General features: G+C 43.6%; 1 protein-coding gene across 1 annotated transcript in view; it reads right to left on the bottom strand.

Moving 5' to 3' along the window:
• The window catches only part of Slc27a2 (solute carrier family 27 (fatty acid transporter), member 2), a 35,220-nt gene that overhangs the window by 2,257 nt on the left and 17,803 nt on the right, over window positions 1-15,160 (bottom strand). Inside the window, exons 5-8 of the mRNA NM_011978.2 lie at window positions 11,091-11,285; window positions 8,037-8,127; window positions 6,940-7,138; window positions 4,984-5,081 (exon numbers count right to left, since the gene is read on the bottom strand). Coding sequence (NP_036108.2) covers window positions 4,984-5,081; window positions 6,940-7,138; window positions 8,037-8,127; window positions 11,091-11,285 — 583 coding nt within the window. The remainder of the gene's footprint in view (window positions 1-4,983; window positions 5,082-6,939; window positions 7,139-8,036; window positions 8,128-11,090; window positions 11,286-15,160) is intronic.

Here is a 15,160-nt window from a genome sequence, read left to right as displayed (position 1 = left end):
CAATCTTTATTTCAAGTGTATGTCCATGTTATTCTATAGTGAATACGCTATTACTAGGAATATTAACTAATAAGTAATAGAGCTAACAATAGATCTACATTGACTCTTTAATATTTGTCATGACTTCTCAGAATAGTCTCATTTAACCCCAGTCTTATAAAGAGGTGCAGGCATTCATTTGAAGGATAAAGAAAATTGAGATTCAAAAGCATTCAACAGTGTATCCAAGGTCATACAGCAAGGACCAGGCAGCATCAGCGACTGATGCCGGCATGAACCAGGCAGCATCAGTGACTGATGCCGGCAGGTAGGCTTTGATTCCTTTGCTCACAGCTGTCATTATACTTAGTGATCTATACAAAGCTATCTGCGTAGGATACTGACTGACTGACTGACTGACTGACTGGTGACTAAGGGGCTAAAGGGAATTTTTGTTTGCAAAAAGTCCTCTGTCCACTGCCGTGAATAACTGAGCTGGGTTTGTCAATTAGATCACAATGTTGGGTCTGTTGTGCTGTGGGCAAAAACATTGCCTTTGAAAATTATTCATTCAGTCATAGCTCCTAATGGCCTTCTTGCTCTCTGCTTCAGAAGATGAAGACAGGTGCCCCTGTGAGCGAGCTGTTGTGTCCTTCTGCTCATGCCCAGTACTCGCAAGGGAACGTATACCGCAGAGAAAACTGATCTGCAGCAGGGCTGTTAGTGAAGGTGATTAGAACAATTACTATTGTTTGCTTGTGAGGACAGTGGTAATTAGGTATTAATATATTTTCTACCTGATCCAGCAGACCCAGTGGGAGTCCTGGTCCACTTCCCTCAACTACTTAGCTGTAATCAGATAGGAAGAAGGAGCCTTGCTCACCTGGGCCCCAGCGTTTGAAATCTCTCCCATGGTGACTGTATGTTTACCCAAAAAACAAAAGGACATTAAAAAAAAAAAAAGGAGGCCTCCTCATTCATTTTCCCTCTGACCTGTAGGAGGAAGGCAGGGTGCTCTTAAGGGGTCCCTCGTATCTGTCTCAGAAACCTCAAATATTCCTCAGAAACCTCAAATATTCCAGCTGCTCTAGGAATTGTGGGAGCTGGCATAGCAGAAATAATCTGCCCGGACTGGCTCTTACTCTGCACTCTGATGGAAACAACACCTGGCCCAGCGGGAGGTGGGCCTGACCCAGGCACCTACTCTTACAGGTTGTCTTTGACTCATTCAGCTCCAGGAAGAAGGTTCAGGCTAGGGCTAAAGAGATCCATTTCTGGGAGCTGTATTGTGTACCACAGCAGTCAAGGTCCACATATGGTTACTAAAACTGAAATCAAATACAATTAGGTGAAAGAAAAAATTCAAATGTTCAGTTGTCCTACCTATATTTCAAGTACTTGGCAGTCACACTGTGGCTGTTGGCTATGGCGCTGGATATTTTTATCACCACAAAAAGTTTAATTGAGAACAGGAAGTTCTAGGGAGTACTTAGACGGTTCTTGTCTGACACCTCCATGCTAGGTCCCAAACTAGAAGTTCTTCCCTGGTGTAAAAGTGAGAACTGAGGTTCACGGTCACTGCTGGCTCATGGGCACCTGAATCGAGAGGGCCTGCTTCATTTTCAGGGTTAGTTTTGCTGTCTGCTGTGGCCAGAATCCCGGATGGCAGTCAGAACGACACAGAGAATCTGGAGCTGGGTAGGACTTCAGTGTTCATATCTAACCTGTCTTTCAGGCTTCTCAGATGGAAGAGGCCGAGCATCTCTTTACACAGCCAGTTGGTGGCCACAGACTCTGGAAATGAGCCCATTTGATGGTTGGCCCCTCTGGCTGGGGGAGGGTGTGTGTGCTCCAGGCTTCCTGAGCATTTCAAACGGTTTCAGTTACGTTACGGAGGAACACTGAGCACAGCTGCTCCTGGCTCTAGATGCAGGATGGTGCAGGAGAACTCTGACACCCTTTTCCTTGTTCTACAAAGTGACTGTCAACTCTAGCTCACAGGCTCCCTTGGAAGATTCTGGACCCCAAGTTCTAGAAGTTCTGATGCATTAGCTCTGGGATTTACAAATTTTTCCAGGTGACTGCGAGATTGGCCACATTTTGATTTTGAGAAAGGCTTCAGTGACTTTCATACTTCAGAAGATCTTTCGTTGACTGTACTTTTTTTGAGATAGGATTTCACTACACACACACACACACACACACACACACACACACACACACACACACACAGAGTGTCCAGGCTGGAACTCGTTACATGGCTTGGGCTGACCTTGAAGTGACTACAGTTTAGTACTACTGAGTGCTGAGATCACACCTGCATTTTAAAAACTATAAAATATGAAGTTCACCATTTTCACACTTCAGTGGTGTTTAGTATAATCATAATGCTGTCCAATGACTAAATGTAGGACATTTTCATTGTGTCTAAATCAGTTTTGAGTGCTATATGTATGTTGTATGTAGGGAACTGGGAATCAAACCCAGAGCATGTGAATGCATGTTGGGCAAGAACTCTGCAACTGAGCCACACCTGTAGACTAGTGTTTTTAAGAGTCATTAAAGCAGCAGTTCTTAACCTGTGGGTGGTGATCTCTTGGGGGTGGGTGTTAAAAAATCTTTCTTTCGGGTTTCCTATCAGGCAGATATCCTACGTATCAGACATTTACATCATGATTCATAACAGTAGCAAAATTAGTTATGAAGTAGCAATGAAATACTTTTATGGCTGGGGGTCACTACAACATGAAGAACTTGCATTAAAGACTTGCAACCTTAGGAAGGTTGAGAACGGAGGTGCCAGAGGGATTATGAAGTACAGCTTCCTGGGCCCACCCATTCAGCAGGTCTGGATGGGTCTGACATTTCAGTTTTAGCAAGTTCTCAGGTAAGGTGATGTTGCCTGTCTGAGATGCCGCTTTGAGGAATACTGGGCTTTCAACCCATGTTCCTCAGGTACTTAAGAAAAGTTGTAAGACTGAGCACTTAGAATCATACCCACTGCTATAAGAGCCTAGGGTGTCATGGTGGCCGACACCATGACTTGGACACTTGTGTTACGGTGGCTGAGGGTCTGCTGCATTTCAAAACCTGTGAATATTCTGTACCTTGCCAAGACTCTGTGACCTGAGATGTGGCTCTTGCTTTCTACTCATCACATCATTGTTATAGGGACACCGGTAGGAAAGATATCCACCCTGAAGCTGACAGGAATGTAAATCAGTCCAGCTACTATGGAAATCTATATGATGGTTTCTTGAGCAAAACTAAAAGGAAAGCTAACATGCGACTCAGCTATCCACTCCTGGGATTTATCCAAAGGACTACAACTCATCACAGAGACACCTGCCCATCAGTCAGGTCACAGCACAGGTCACAACAGCTAAGTTATGAAAACAACCCAAGTGAATAAGAAAATGTGGTTTCCAACCACAATGAAGACTGAAGTTAGGTCATTTGCAGAAAGATGAAGAAAACTGGAGATAATTATACTAAGTGAATTAATTCAGTTTCCAAAGGGCAACTATCATGTATTTTCTCTCATTTGTGGCCTCTGGGATTTATATATACTAAACCATGCATGCATATATCACATGGAAGGAGAAATCTGGTGTTAAAGGGATGGGAAAGGGATAATACACAACATGTTATTGCATGGATACGAAAAAAAGAACTTTTACAAAAATAAATACGCAGATGTAGCAAGGTAAACAATTTAAGATAGTTTCAGGAAGTCCCGGAAACTTATCAGATTCAATAGGCCCTGACCTGCCACAGTAATCGAGAAAGTCTGCACAGAGAGAGTCCCTCTCAGACAAGCCAAACTGCAAAGAAGACTCACAGACCAGACAAGCTGCCTGGAAGAAGCAGAATCCAGTAGAATCACCGGGATGAGGTTTAGACCAACCGAGGCGCCTGGAAAGGACACTCCAACCCGCTGAACTGCCTGCAGGCTGTACAGTGCTCCAGGGGCCCAGCTCTGTGAGCTGTCACCCATGCAGGGGTGGGCTTTGGTGATGCAAGCTGTCTTTGAGCAAGCATACATGCTCCCGTAAGTAATCCCTCACCCATATTTCTGTAAGTAGCCCCAATATAAGTCATTGGTTCACTGATGGCACTTTGGTGGCATCTTCATCTTGGTCTGTCACAGGTTCCTTGTGTGGGGTGAGTCTATGCACAGGTTGTGTTTCCTCAGGAAAAGTTTCGTCACACAACCTATGGCACCGTCAATGTTCAGGAAAAGGGTCCTTTGATTTCTACTTTGAATAAAGGATGAGAACCTCCAAAACTCAGTTTTTGAGACAATAATTGCCTGACACCTTATACTTGGGCATTGACTTGAAGAATTTAATCCTCTCTAATATCTACAATTAAAATGACTATGGCAACCCTAGTATAGTTTGATAAATATATTTGATATTTATGAAACTAAAGTAAATTAATTGTGACAGTTTCAGTGGCAGGTCAGTGTTATCCCAAATTTGAGTGACTCGTGAAAGAGCCAACAGCTGTTGGAGGCAGGCTTCTTTGCACTCTGCCGGAGAGTCAGATCTGTGGACACCTCCGGGTATCTGTGATGATTATGAAACTCAGGGTTTGGTCTGATCTTAGGGACCTGCTCTACAGGAAGAGGCCGAACAAAATTTGCCCCTTCCCAGTTTTCCCCTTCCCAGTTTTCTTTCTAGAGACTGTAACTGTTCCTGCTTGTACCTCTGACTTCAGAGGCAATACAACACTTCACAGCCCCTAAGCTTTCTAGGTAAGCCAAACAGAGACCTTCAAACTAGCAGACTTCCCTTACCGCAGAACCCTAAATTAAGCAGCAGCTAAAGCACAGAGGCAGGCCAACGTCAGATGCACGAGTTACTTTGCCAACGGTACACAGAGCAGAGAGAAACTCTCTAGTCCCCAGTGGCTGAGCACGTCTGCATTGTCTAGGCGGCAGGAGAAAGCGAGACAAACTTTGGCCTGCTGTTACAACTCTGCTCAGTGTCTTCTACATACCTGGCACAGGCACGCCATACACATTCACTTCTTCAACAAAATCTACCAGTCCCACGATGTCAGCGACTTCTGTGGTAGCTACGTTCTCTCCTTTCCACCTGGGAGGAAAGGCAGGGTTAGCCAAGGCCACACTTGCTTTCTGGCCAGTTTCTTTCAGATCAGTCTGGCTCCTAAAACCCTCAACTCACTTGCAGCATTCTATTGGAAGCAGAAGGTATAGACCTAGACAGTAAACATTCTGTAGAGACCTAGACAGTAAAATGTGGGATTTCAACCTTGTCACCCAAAAGGTGAAATCCAGACTGGCTAAGAAAGTCACTATCAGAAATAAATCTTAACTTCTTTCGGCTTTGTTTAAGCCTCTCACGTTTCTTCTTTAACATCTAATTTAATTAGTGAGTAAACTTCTATTTAGCAGAATTTCACAGTTATATTTCAAGTTCAAATCTTTTAGTTAAAAAGAAAAAAATTACATTTCTACTACATAGAGATTGTAAGGTTAAGGCTTAGCCAGGTGCAATTTTTTCATCAAATTAAAAATTAGAGGGTCTTATGAAAATATCCTTTAGATCTCCCAAAAGTATGTGTGTTTCACGTGCACACTCACATTCATGCACGCGTGTGTGTATGTTTTATAATGTGCACATGGAGGCCAGAGGAAAACCTTGAGTGTTTGTCCTCAGGCACTGTCGACTCTTTAAACAAAACAAGATCTCTCCCACTAACATGGAACTGGACAAGTTGGTTAGGGTGACTGACAGAGCGGCCTCTCCAGGGTTAGATTACAAACAGGTGCTATTGAACCCAACTTTTTAAATGTGGGATCTGGGGACTGAATGTTGGTCTTTGTGCTTGCAAGGCATAAACTGTATTGGCTACCTCCTTGGCTTCCTGAAGTAATCTCTTGATGAAGGTGGCATAAAATTCCCTGGGCCAGAGAGTTTTAGGGATGGAGTAAGCCCTGAAGATCACCAGACATCCAGACTCTCTCAGGAAAAGGGTGAAAGAATGGTTAGCTTATAGCTTTTTTTTTCTCCCCCAAAATATCTGTTACTTTTGTAAGCCAATTAAAAAAAAGTTGTAATACTTGGGGGAGGGGCATGTTAAGTCTGGGGGCGTGGTTCTCATTTAGCTTTGATCTTTTGACTATAGCCTGCCAAGATCCATGCTTTCTCCGTCCAATCACTCAAGGGTAGAGACCTGTGTCAGACACTGTAGTAGATCCTTTCTGGGGCATTCCTGTCTCAGGGACGTCACATAGGAAGGAAGCCTCTGCCATGAGCTGGAGGACTGAGCGAGGAGATACAGTTAAAACTCAGGCCACCATTTACTAAAATGACTTCCAAACTTCTGTCTGCTAGCCTGGGGGTTTTGTGGGAAACCCCTTGGTTGGTGATGGGGGACAGAAGGGAGCCTCTGAACCTCTCACCCCCTCAACCAGATCAATTTCACTTTAATTTGCACTTGTTTTAATGTAAAAGCAAAAAGCTGTCTGATTAGAAATATGCAGGAGACAGAAGGGCAGGTGTGGGGGGGCTGGAGAGATGACTCAGCAGTTAAGAGCACTGACAGCTCTATCAGAGGTCCTGAGTTCAATTCTCAGCAACCACATGGTGGCTCACAACCATCTGTAATGGAATCCTATGCCCTCTTCTGATGTGTCTGAAGACAGCGACAGTATACTCACATACATAAAATAAATAAATAAAAAAATTTTTTTAAAGAGCATTTGGGTGAACTTCAGGCTCCAGAAACAAGGAAGAGATGGCCTGCCCTTTATTTTGATTTCCGCTGTAGAGAGAGACTTTATATTCACTTCTCAGGAATAAGAAGTCACATAAGAGACAGGAAAAACTGAAGCATCATGGGAACATGGCATCTGATTCTGGCTTCGGAATAGAGCAAAGTGTGCATGTCATGTATTTGTTTTGAGCTCAGTAATTCAGAGGAACCAACCGGAAAGTATCTCCAACCCTGTCGTGAAAGTAGACGAAGTTCTCACGGTCGATCATCAGGAGGTCTCCGCTGTTGAAGTAGATGTCGCCTTTCTTAAAGACATCTCTGAGTTTTTTCTTCTCTGTCTGGGTCTTTCCTCCAGCATAGCCAATAAATGGTGTGAGCTGTGTGATTTTGCAAACCAAGAGTCCAACCTCACCTGAGACAGAGGAGAGCAATTCGTTATTTATTTATTGTGTGTGTGTGAAGAGATTAGCAAATCTTAGTGTCACTTTATCTTAAAATTGATGTCTTATTGAGGGCCCGCTGGCAATACGTTGGCTATAGGCAGTGTCGCTTCTTATATCTTTATTTATGTATACTATGCTGTGGTTGAAATGTGAAGTGTCTCCCACAGGTTTGCATGTTTGAACTTGACCCCTGGCTGCTGATGTTTATTTGGAAGTCTGTGGACCCTTTCTGAAGCAGAGCCTCACTGTAGGGTTCTGCTTCCCGTCTGTGCTCTGCATTCTCACTGCAATCTGACCTCCCTACGGTCCTGCCAGTTCACCTTCACCAGCATGAAGGACTGTGTCTCTTCAACCGTGAGCCAGGACAAACCCTCCCTCCCCTAAGATGCTTCCTATCCGGTGTTTGACCACAGCAGTAAGAAGACGAACAGATACACATCATGTCTGTGTGCTTGGCTATCACAGACACACATATCAAACCTTATTCTGCATGGTCACCCAGTTGTAATTATTTTATTGCTAATCTTTTACTCAATAATGACTTCTACACATGACCGCATAAGTAGACAAACTTATAGTGGGTAAAAGCACAAACATAAGGCCCGTCTAAATCTTTGTAGCTGTAGCTGCCTAGACCTTTCCACAAAGTGCCTTACAAGCAAGGTGTTCAACTAATTTAAAGGTGTAATTATATATTAAGGTAAGTCAGTGCCATCTGCAATTTATACAGTTTTTGAGGATACTGAATAAACATATTTCCCTACTATTTTTAATAACATTTACCATCTGGTAATACTATGTTAGTCCTTAAATGTTGCTCAGTCAGGATAATTTTGTGCACGGTTAATTGCGCAGAGTGCATAGTACCTTTGGGGACTTTGATGCAATATCCATTTGCGTCACGGACCGGCTCGTCCTTCTCCACGTCATACTTGATCAGCTCATACCTTGCAACTTTCTACCAAAATTAAAAATATCAATTGAGTATATCAACCGAGTTTTGAGATTTTTATATGTTTGCTTTATCACAAAAAGTGCACAAAGGACACATGTCACACATATCTTCAGTGCAGAGCATGCGTGGGATTGTGTGTCTGTGATTACCACCCAGGTCCAGACATAAAACATTTTCAATGTACTGAGCAAGTGACCTTCTGCTCCCCTCCAGCATGGTTAGCCACCGTTTGACTTTTATTACCACCAAATAGTTAAACCCTAATAAGGAAGTGTGTCTTCTTTAGTGACTACGTCTGTGGACATCAGTACCTGTTGCTGTTCTTCTTGGTGCTGTGGCTGTGGATGGTGCTAGAGACAGAGCCCAGACCTCACACAAGCCACACAAACACCCCACCTTCGGGCTTTATCTCCATCCCCACTGGTCCAGTTTTTATTGACATTCAATTTTCCCTTGTATAAATATACTATACTTATTCTGTTAATGGATATTTTAATGCGTGATTGGATTGTTTCTAATCCTGGTCTATTATAAATAAAACTATTAGGAACATTCTCTTTCAGTGGGCAGATTAAAAAAAGATTTATAGTCTTGTCTAGCCATATATTAATTTTTACCATCAGATGGCTGGTACCCTCATCCTTAGGGATACACTATTCAGTATATTTAAGAATCAAAGCAAAAATTACTTTAAGCTCATGACTACAGAGTTATTGAGAGGCCATCACAACTAGGTGTGGTGGTACATACTCAGGTACTTGGGGTATGTGTATGTGTTTGTGTGTGTATGTGAATAGGGGTGATGGAATATGGGAAACTGAAATAGAAGTTGTAAAAAATTTTGGTTGAGGCTTTGTGGTAAATGGTTGTTTAGCATGTTTAAGGCTTTGGGTTCAATTCCTGTACTACAAAACTAAAACCAAGATTAAAGTACAAATAACCAAACTCTATCTTAACATATATTTTCACGGCATAAGAACGGATACCATCTTAATACTAAACATACTAGTTTTCTGTATTCAAGAAAATCAGCAAGTACAGCAGTATTCAGATATAACTTCCAGCCATATTTCCTGTGCCAACTTCAAATTCAACCTCATTAAAACCAAGTGGTGCAGGTGGTGCACACCTTTAATCCCAGGACTTGGGAGGCAGAGGCAGGCAGATCTCTGAGTTTAAGGCCAGCCGGGTCTACAGAGTGAGTTCTAGGATGGCTAGGGCTACACAGAGAGACCCTGTCAGGAAACACAAGACAAACAAAACAAAAATCCAAGCCAACACCACCAAAAACCAAATGGCTTTTATGGACAACAAATGTATGCTGACTTAATTTATAGGAACATCAAAAATCCTGTAGTTTTTATTAATGTTTCTTTCCACATTAACTGCTAGGATACCTCTGCACTTTCTAAAAATTCTCCCCCATCGCCCCTCTTTTCCTTTTTAAAGGAGTTTGCTTCACGTAGAAAAGCTGACAAGGACCTGAGGACCAATGGATGAGAAAGGAAAGAGCTAGGTGTGCTTATGTACATGTGTAAGGAGAAGTTTGGTCGAAAACAAATTCCCCTAAAAGTCCTCTCTGAGGTCAACAGTAGCAGCGCTGCCAGCTTGCTTGTGGTTGTCCTCCATCTCCACAGCTAGGCTAGTTCACACTGGCCTGACACTAACATTCCAGCCTACAGCAGCGTGGCTCCGTAGGGTTGTCCGTGATGGAAGGAATATCTGCTCTGCTCAGGGTGGGGCCAGTGACGTGTGCCTACTGAACACTTGCAAGGCAGCTGTTACTGTGAATGACAAACTGAATTCCAAAATTTGCTTTATTGACATCTAAATATTTACACACAGCTTTAGGCTACCTTACTGGACTGCCAAGGCCCGGAGGTCAGGGACCGAGTTGCACAGTGTGGGTTTGATGCCGTTGTTGGAGGGCCCTTGAACTTTGGGAATGTCTTATGCTCCAACCAGAGTATAAGAAATGGAAGGCTTTATGTCCAAGGTTGTTACACAACAGGGATCTTGAATAAATAACTCAGCAAGTCTTCCCTGTATTAACCCTGAGCTTCCACTAGGCGCTGGGCTCAATCTTTTCCTTTTATTTCTGTTTCAAGATGTTGAAACTGAGGCCTAAGGAATGTATATAGCTTCTCAGGGCGACTCAGCTAGCAAGCAGTGTGCTCAGATCTGCCCTTCAGAGTCACAGTGTCTAGCATATGGACTACTGTTTTCATTACTTTATTGGTCAGTCCCTGGGGACAAAGGTCATCTCAGAGCTCTCCTGTGGCTGTTTCCTAGTCAGAGACAAGGTAACACTGACTGCACAGGCCGATAGAGGGCCCTAATCCACCGTTATACTTGGAATGACTGACTACCGAGAGACCAGACTCTTCAGGGCCTCCAGGTTATAAAACAACTGAGAGAGGAGAGAGAAATGAGGCACATCTTTCTGGTCAACCTGTGAGGAGAACATGCATGTTGACCTGAACATCTCAGTTCTCTTGAAGGTCTGGGCTGCTGCTCTTAACCCTACACAGCTTTTAAAAAACACCAGGGCCTTATCTCAGAACAACCAAACCCAAAGGCAGGAGGCTAGGAACCTAAACCTATATATATTCCATATATACATAGGGAATTCCCTGTGCGATTTTCATGCACATCTCAATTAAGGGGAATATTGCATTTCACAACGTATAATCAACTTATGAAATGGGTAACCTTCAAGTTTTTCTCCCATGCACAAGTATGAATAGAGGAAGGCTTCGCACAGATTCCAAATGCTACAATTAACAAGTTGCTGACCGCAAGATGAACTCAACAGGCCATCGTGGTATAGAGTGGGTGAGTCTCTCTTGCTGGTCCTGACTCTGATGGTGCATGGGGCCTGACTCTGATAGTGCATCATGATACAGTTGTAAAGGAATCGATCCAAAAGCTGGCTACACATTTGCTCATCTTTCGGGGTACTTAACTCTTTGTAGGTAGTTTGCTCTCCCGACAGCACCGATTTTCCTTGGATAGTTCACAAATCCAATGTTGCCTTCAGTGGATGCGTAGAACTCATACACGTGGATGTCCCCAAATCTCTTGATGAACTCTCTCCACACATCTCCTCGTAAGCCATTTCCCAGGGCTTTTTTCACTTTGTGGTCCCGGTCATTTGGTTTCTGTGGTATCAGAGAGGGGAGGTAGGCAATGTTAACCCTTTGAGAGCTTGTATTTATGTGTTCATTGTATTCAGACTCTATGTGTTTACTTTATGGTGATAGTTGGCCTTATTTTATTTCATATTTGTGTCAGTTACAAATTCATCTTAGTGTGTGCCTTGTCTATCATTCATAAACCTAATCCCCGCCTTCTGCAACATGACCACCATATGTTGGCTTAATAGTAAAACTTGTGTTTTCCACTTTGATTTGAGGCAAGATAAAACAAGCAGGTGAACCAGATAATGCCATCGTTTAATTCGCATCCTGTGTGAAATGCTAATAGTTTTCTGACAGGGCTGATGAGTGCCTGTGCATCCAGAAGGCACGTGCTCAATGGGAAACTGTCAGAAATGGACACATTCTTCCACCAGTACGACTTTGGGTATTTCTCTTGGTAAAGCAAAAGTTTTTTATGTGGCAGCAAAGAAAACCGGGAGCCCAACTGAGAGTGATGGGGGCATTTCCCATAAACCATTGAAGAGCAACAGTGTTAGAGACTAGAGAGGAGTCTGGACCACATCTACCAGGTATGCCTGGGGTCACCAGACCTGCTGCAGTCCAGCCAATGCAGCAAACCATCCTGAAAGGATAAGAAGGGGAAGAGAAGGAGTTAGCTGGCTTCTAGCTGCTCAGGTGGCTTGAGAGAAAGAGGCTTTGCCAGAAATGAAAATCAAGAAGGAAAAGCTGTTCTGTTCTCTGGGAAAACCCGAAGGGGACCTAGTGACGTCAGAGGCGACGAGGGACCATGCTGCTTGCTTTGTTTACCTGTGCCCACTTGTTTAGGTATCTACAGAGGCGACCCAACCAATGAGAGTTTTAAAGCAACTTCTCTTCTCTAGGAGAGCACAGCTTGGTGGAACAGACAAGTAAAAGTGTAACTTCGTATTTGTAAACTGTGCCTTTTATCTGAGCAGGAAATGGTCTGGGACAGTGTAGATGTGCCAGGTAACAAGAACTCTCCTCGCTCATCAGATGGTCATCTGTTTGTTTAAATCAGCATGGCTCTGCTGCTGCTGCTGCTGCTGCTGCTGCTCTTCCTCCCCCTCCTCCCTCCCCTTCCCACTGGCTTTACTGTTTTTTGATACAGTCTGCAGTCCAGACTGGCCTTTAATTTGTAGCAATCCACCTGCCTCAGTTTCCTCTAATGTGTAAGCTACCTTGCCCAGGTCTCTCAATCTTTCATTACTTCCAGAGAAGGGGTTTGGAATATAGTGTATACTACACACACACACACACAATGAGAGAGAGAGAGAGAGAGAGAGAGAGAGAGGGAGAGAGAGAGAGAGAGAGAGAGAGAGAGAGAGAGAACGAACGAACTTCTCTAAGGGGGAAGGCCCATGGCAACTAGAAGGAAACTTTGACTTGGTTCCATGGAGGACCTAGATGCAGCAAGTATAGATTTGATTTTTAAGTAGTTTGATTGGCCAAAGGACTTAGGTGGTGAAGCTCACTGTGGCTTTCTAGCTAGAGAGGTGGGCAGAGATTGTCCCTGAAGGAAATGGGTCCCTTGAACGGTCTTTCTGTGGAGAATGTATAGAGAATGGCCAGAGTCTCAAGTCAAAGTGGTTTGAGGGGTTTTTGCACCTGTGTAGATCCTGGGTGTTCTGGCTGCTTAGACATCTAATCTCTTCACTGGCTCTGCAGGTCTGCAGGTCGCTGTGTTCTCTTTCACCAAGTACCTGTCAGGCGGTAGGCAGTGTGCGTGTTTGCTAGGGCAGTTCTAGCTTATGTTGGCTGCTGTCCTGGAATGCTGATTACCAATCACTCCCTGATATTACCTCTAATTGTAGGGTTCCACTGCCCATAAAAATGTTATTCTCCTTAGAAAGGACTGCCAGGTTTTCAGCCAGCTCCCTTCCTGCTCTCTTCCATGGGAATTCGGAGACTAAAACATTCCAGTATTTGAAAAGTACTTATTTTCACTTAACAATAACCACCTGACCCTGGTGCTCACGCAGGCCTGTATGACCCTGCACAGGAGGCTTTCGACCAAGACTTTACCAGTTCCATGTGCAGCACACGTTCTGTTCTCCTCCCACACACGTAGTTCACTTCCTTGTCTCTGAGAGTCTGTCTCGATTTCATTAGACTTGTCTTCCTTGGAGACCAAACATTTCTCTAAATCCTCTGTGCCTGTGTTTTGCATACAGCATAACCTCTGTGTTTAAGTCAGTAACCCCCACCAGGGAATGAAGGCTCAGCAGCCCATGGTTGGGGCATCCACACAAGGGCAGAGTTAAGGGTGCAGATGCCTAGGTGTATGGGCAGCTGGCCAGCCTCACAGGTGCAGCCAGACACCTGTTGGTGGCAGGTAGCTGGGTTTACAATCACAATGCCAACGGGCTCAGTTTTCACAGTACAGCCCAGGGATCTTATTACCTTAGCAGAACAGATTAAGGTTCAAAGGCTGGAAATGTTCTTGATGCAAATGAGATCTGGGAACTTCCAAGAGGCCCAGTTTTTACTTTTGTCTTTTGCTTGCTTTTGCTCTCCAGTAGCTGAGAGTGGTGTGTGACCCACCCACACTCTTCCTTCCCTCGGGGATATGGTACATCTTTACCATCCATACCAGTTCCCTAAGGAATGGACTTGTGGGTCATTTTTTTCTATCATTTCTCTACTTTGTCTTCTACAAAGGAGCTGAGACGAGACACACAACACACCTGGGGTTTAGGTTCCCACTGGGATTTAGTGACTAGTCAAAGGTAAGGTCAGGGTGTCCTGGGAAGGATGCAGAGAACCAGAAAATTAAAGTAAGTAAAATATTTCCACCAAGGGCTTGTCTATATGTCAGCCCTTGACTTGTATTGCCTTACTGAAGTTTCTAAAACAGACTAGACAAAACAGATCACAAAGTATTTATCACATATTTCAAATGAAGAAACAGAGCTTTGGAAAGCTTACGATGAAGAGCCCAGGGTCACAAAGATAGCAAAAGAGTTGTTCCAAAAATCAAATACACACAATTTGGCTTCGGACATCACTCTTTTCAGAGGCACACGGCTAAGAAGTTCAAGGTTATCCTTGAACTTGCTGGTTTGAGGCCAGATACATGAGGCTCTGTCTAAAGAAAAGAAAGAAAGAAGAAGGAAGTAAGGGAGGAAAGAAGGAAGGGAAAGAAGAATAAAATGAAAATGAGAGAGAGAAAAGAGTATATAGCATAAAAACCAGCACGGAAATGAATAAATTGAATGAAGAATACTGTATTCATTCCATTTCTCTGCTACAGCCCTTTGCCCTTAGCTGACAGCTCTGAGAAAGACACTCTAACTCAGAGTTTTTCTTATATCCACCTTTCTAACTTAAATGTTTACGTTTTTATCTCTTGATTCATTAAACTTTACTCCCAAGTAGCTTAGATTTCAGGACTGTGCAACAAAGCCCAGTTTGAAAATATTCTTATTGTAAAACAGATTGATAATACAGCTGGGTATAGAATTCTATATGGACAATAACTTGCTTAGAATTCTGAAGGCATCACACCATTGCCTCCTTGTTTTCAGGGCTGCTGTCAGAATTTAAATGTTCTTATACAATGAATCCACCCTCTCCCCGCATCCCCCCACCCCAAACAGGTATCCTGTTACCTGACTCTTGGGTTTTGCCTTCCTTGGACTACCATGTTAGCTCCCTCCACATTTCAGATTTCTATTCTATGTAGTTCAAGGTTGCAATATCTTTTAGCTTTAAAATAATATTTGATTTATTTGATATGCATGGGTGCTCTGCCTGCAGGTATGAATGTGTACCACATGCATTCCTGGTGCCAGAAGAGGATAGAAAGGGGTGTCAGAACTCCTGGAACTGGAGTTATGGATGGTTGTGAGCCATCC

This window comes from Mus musculus, chromosome 2, assembly GCF_000001635.26.
Source record: "Mus musculus strain C57BL/6J chromosome 2, GRCm38.p6 C57BL/6J".
In the NCBI taxonomy this organism is placed as follows: domain Eukaryota; kingdom Metazoa; phylum Chordata; class Mammalia; order Rodentia; family Muridae; genus Mus; species Mus musculus.
Note: the sequence above shows the minus strand (reverse complement) of the source record. Positions and strands in the feature narration are given on the sequence as shown.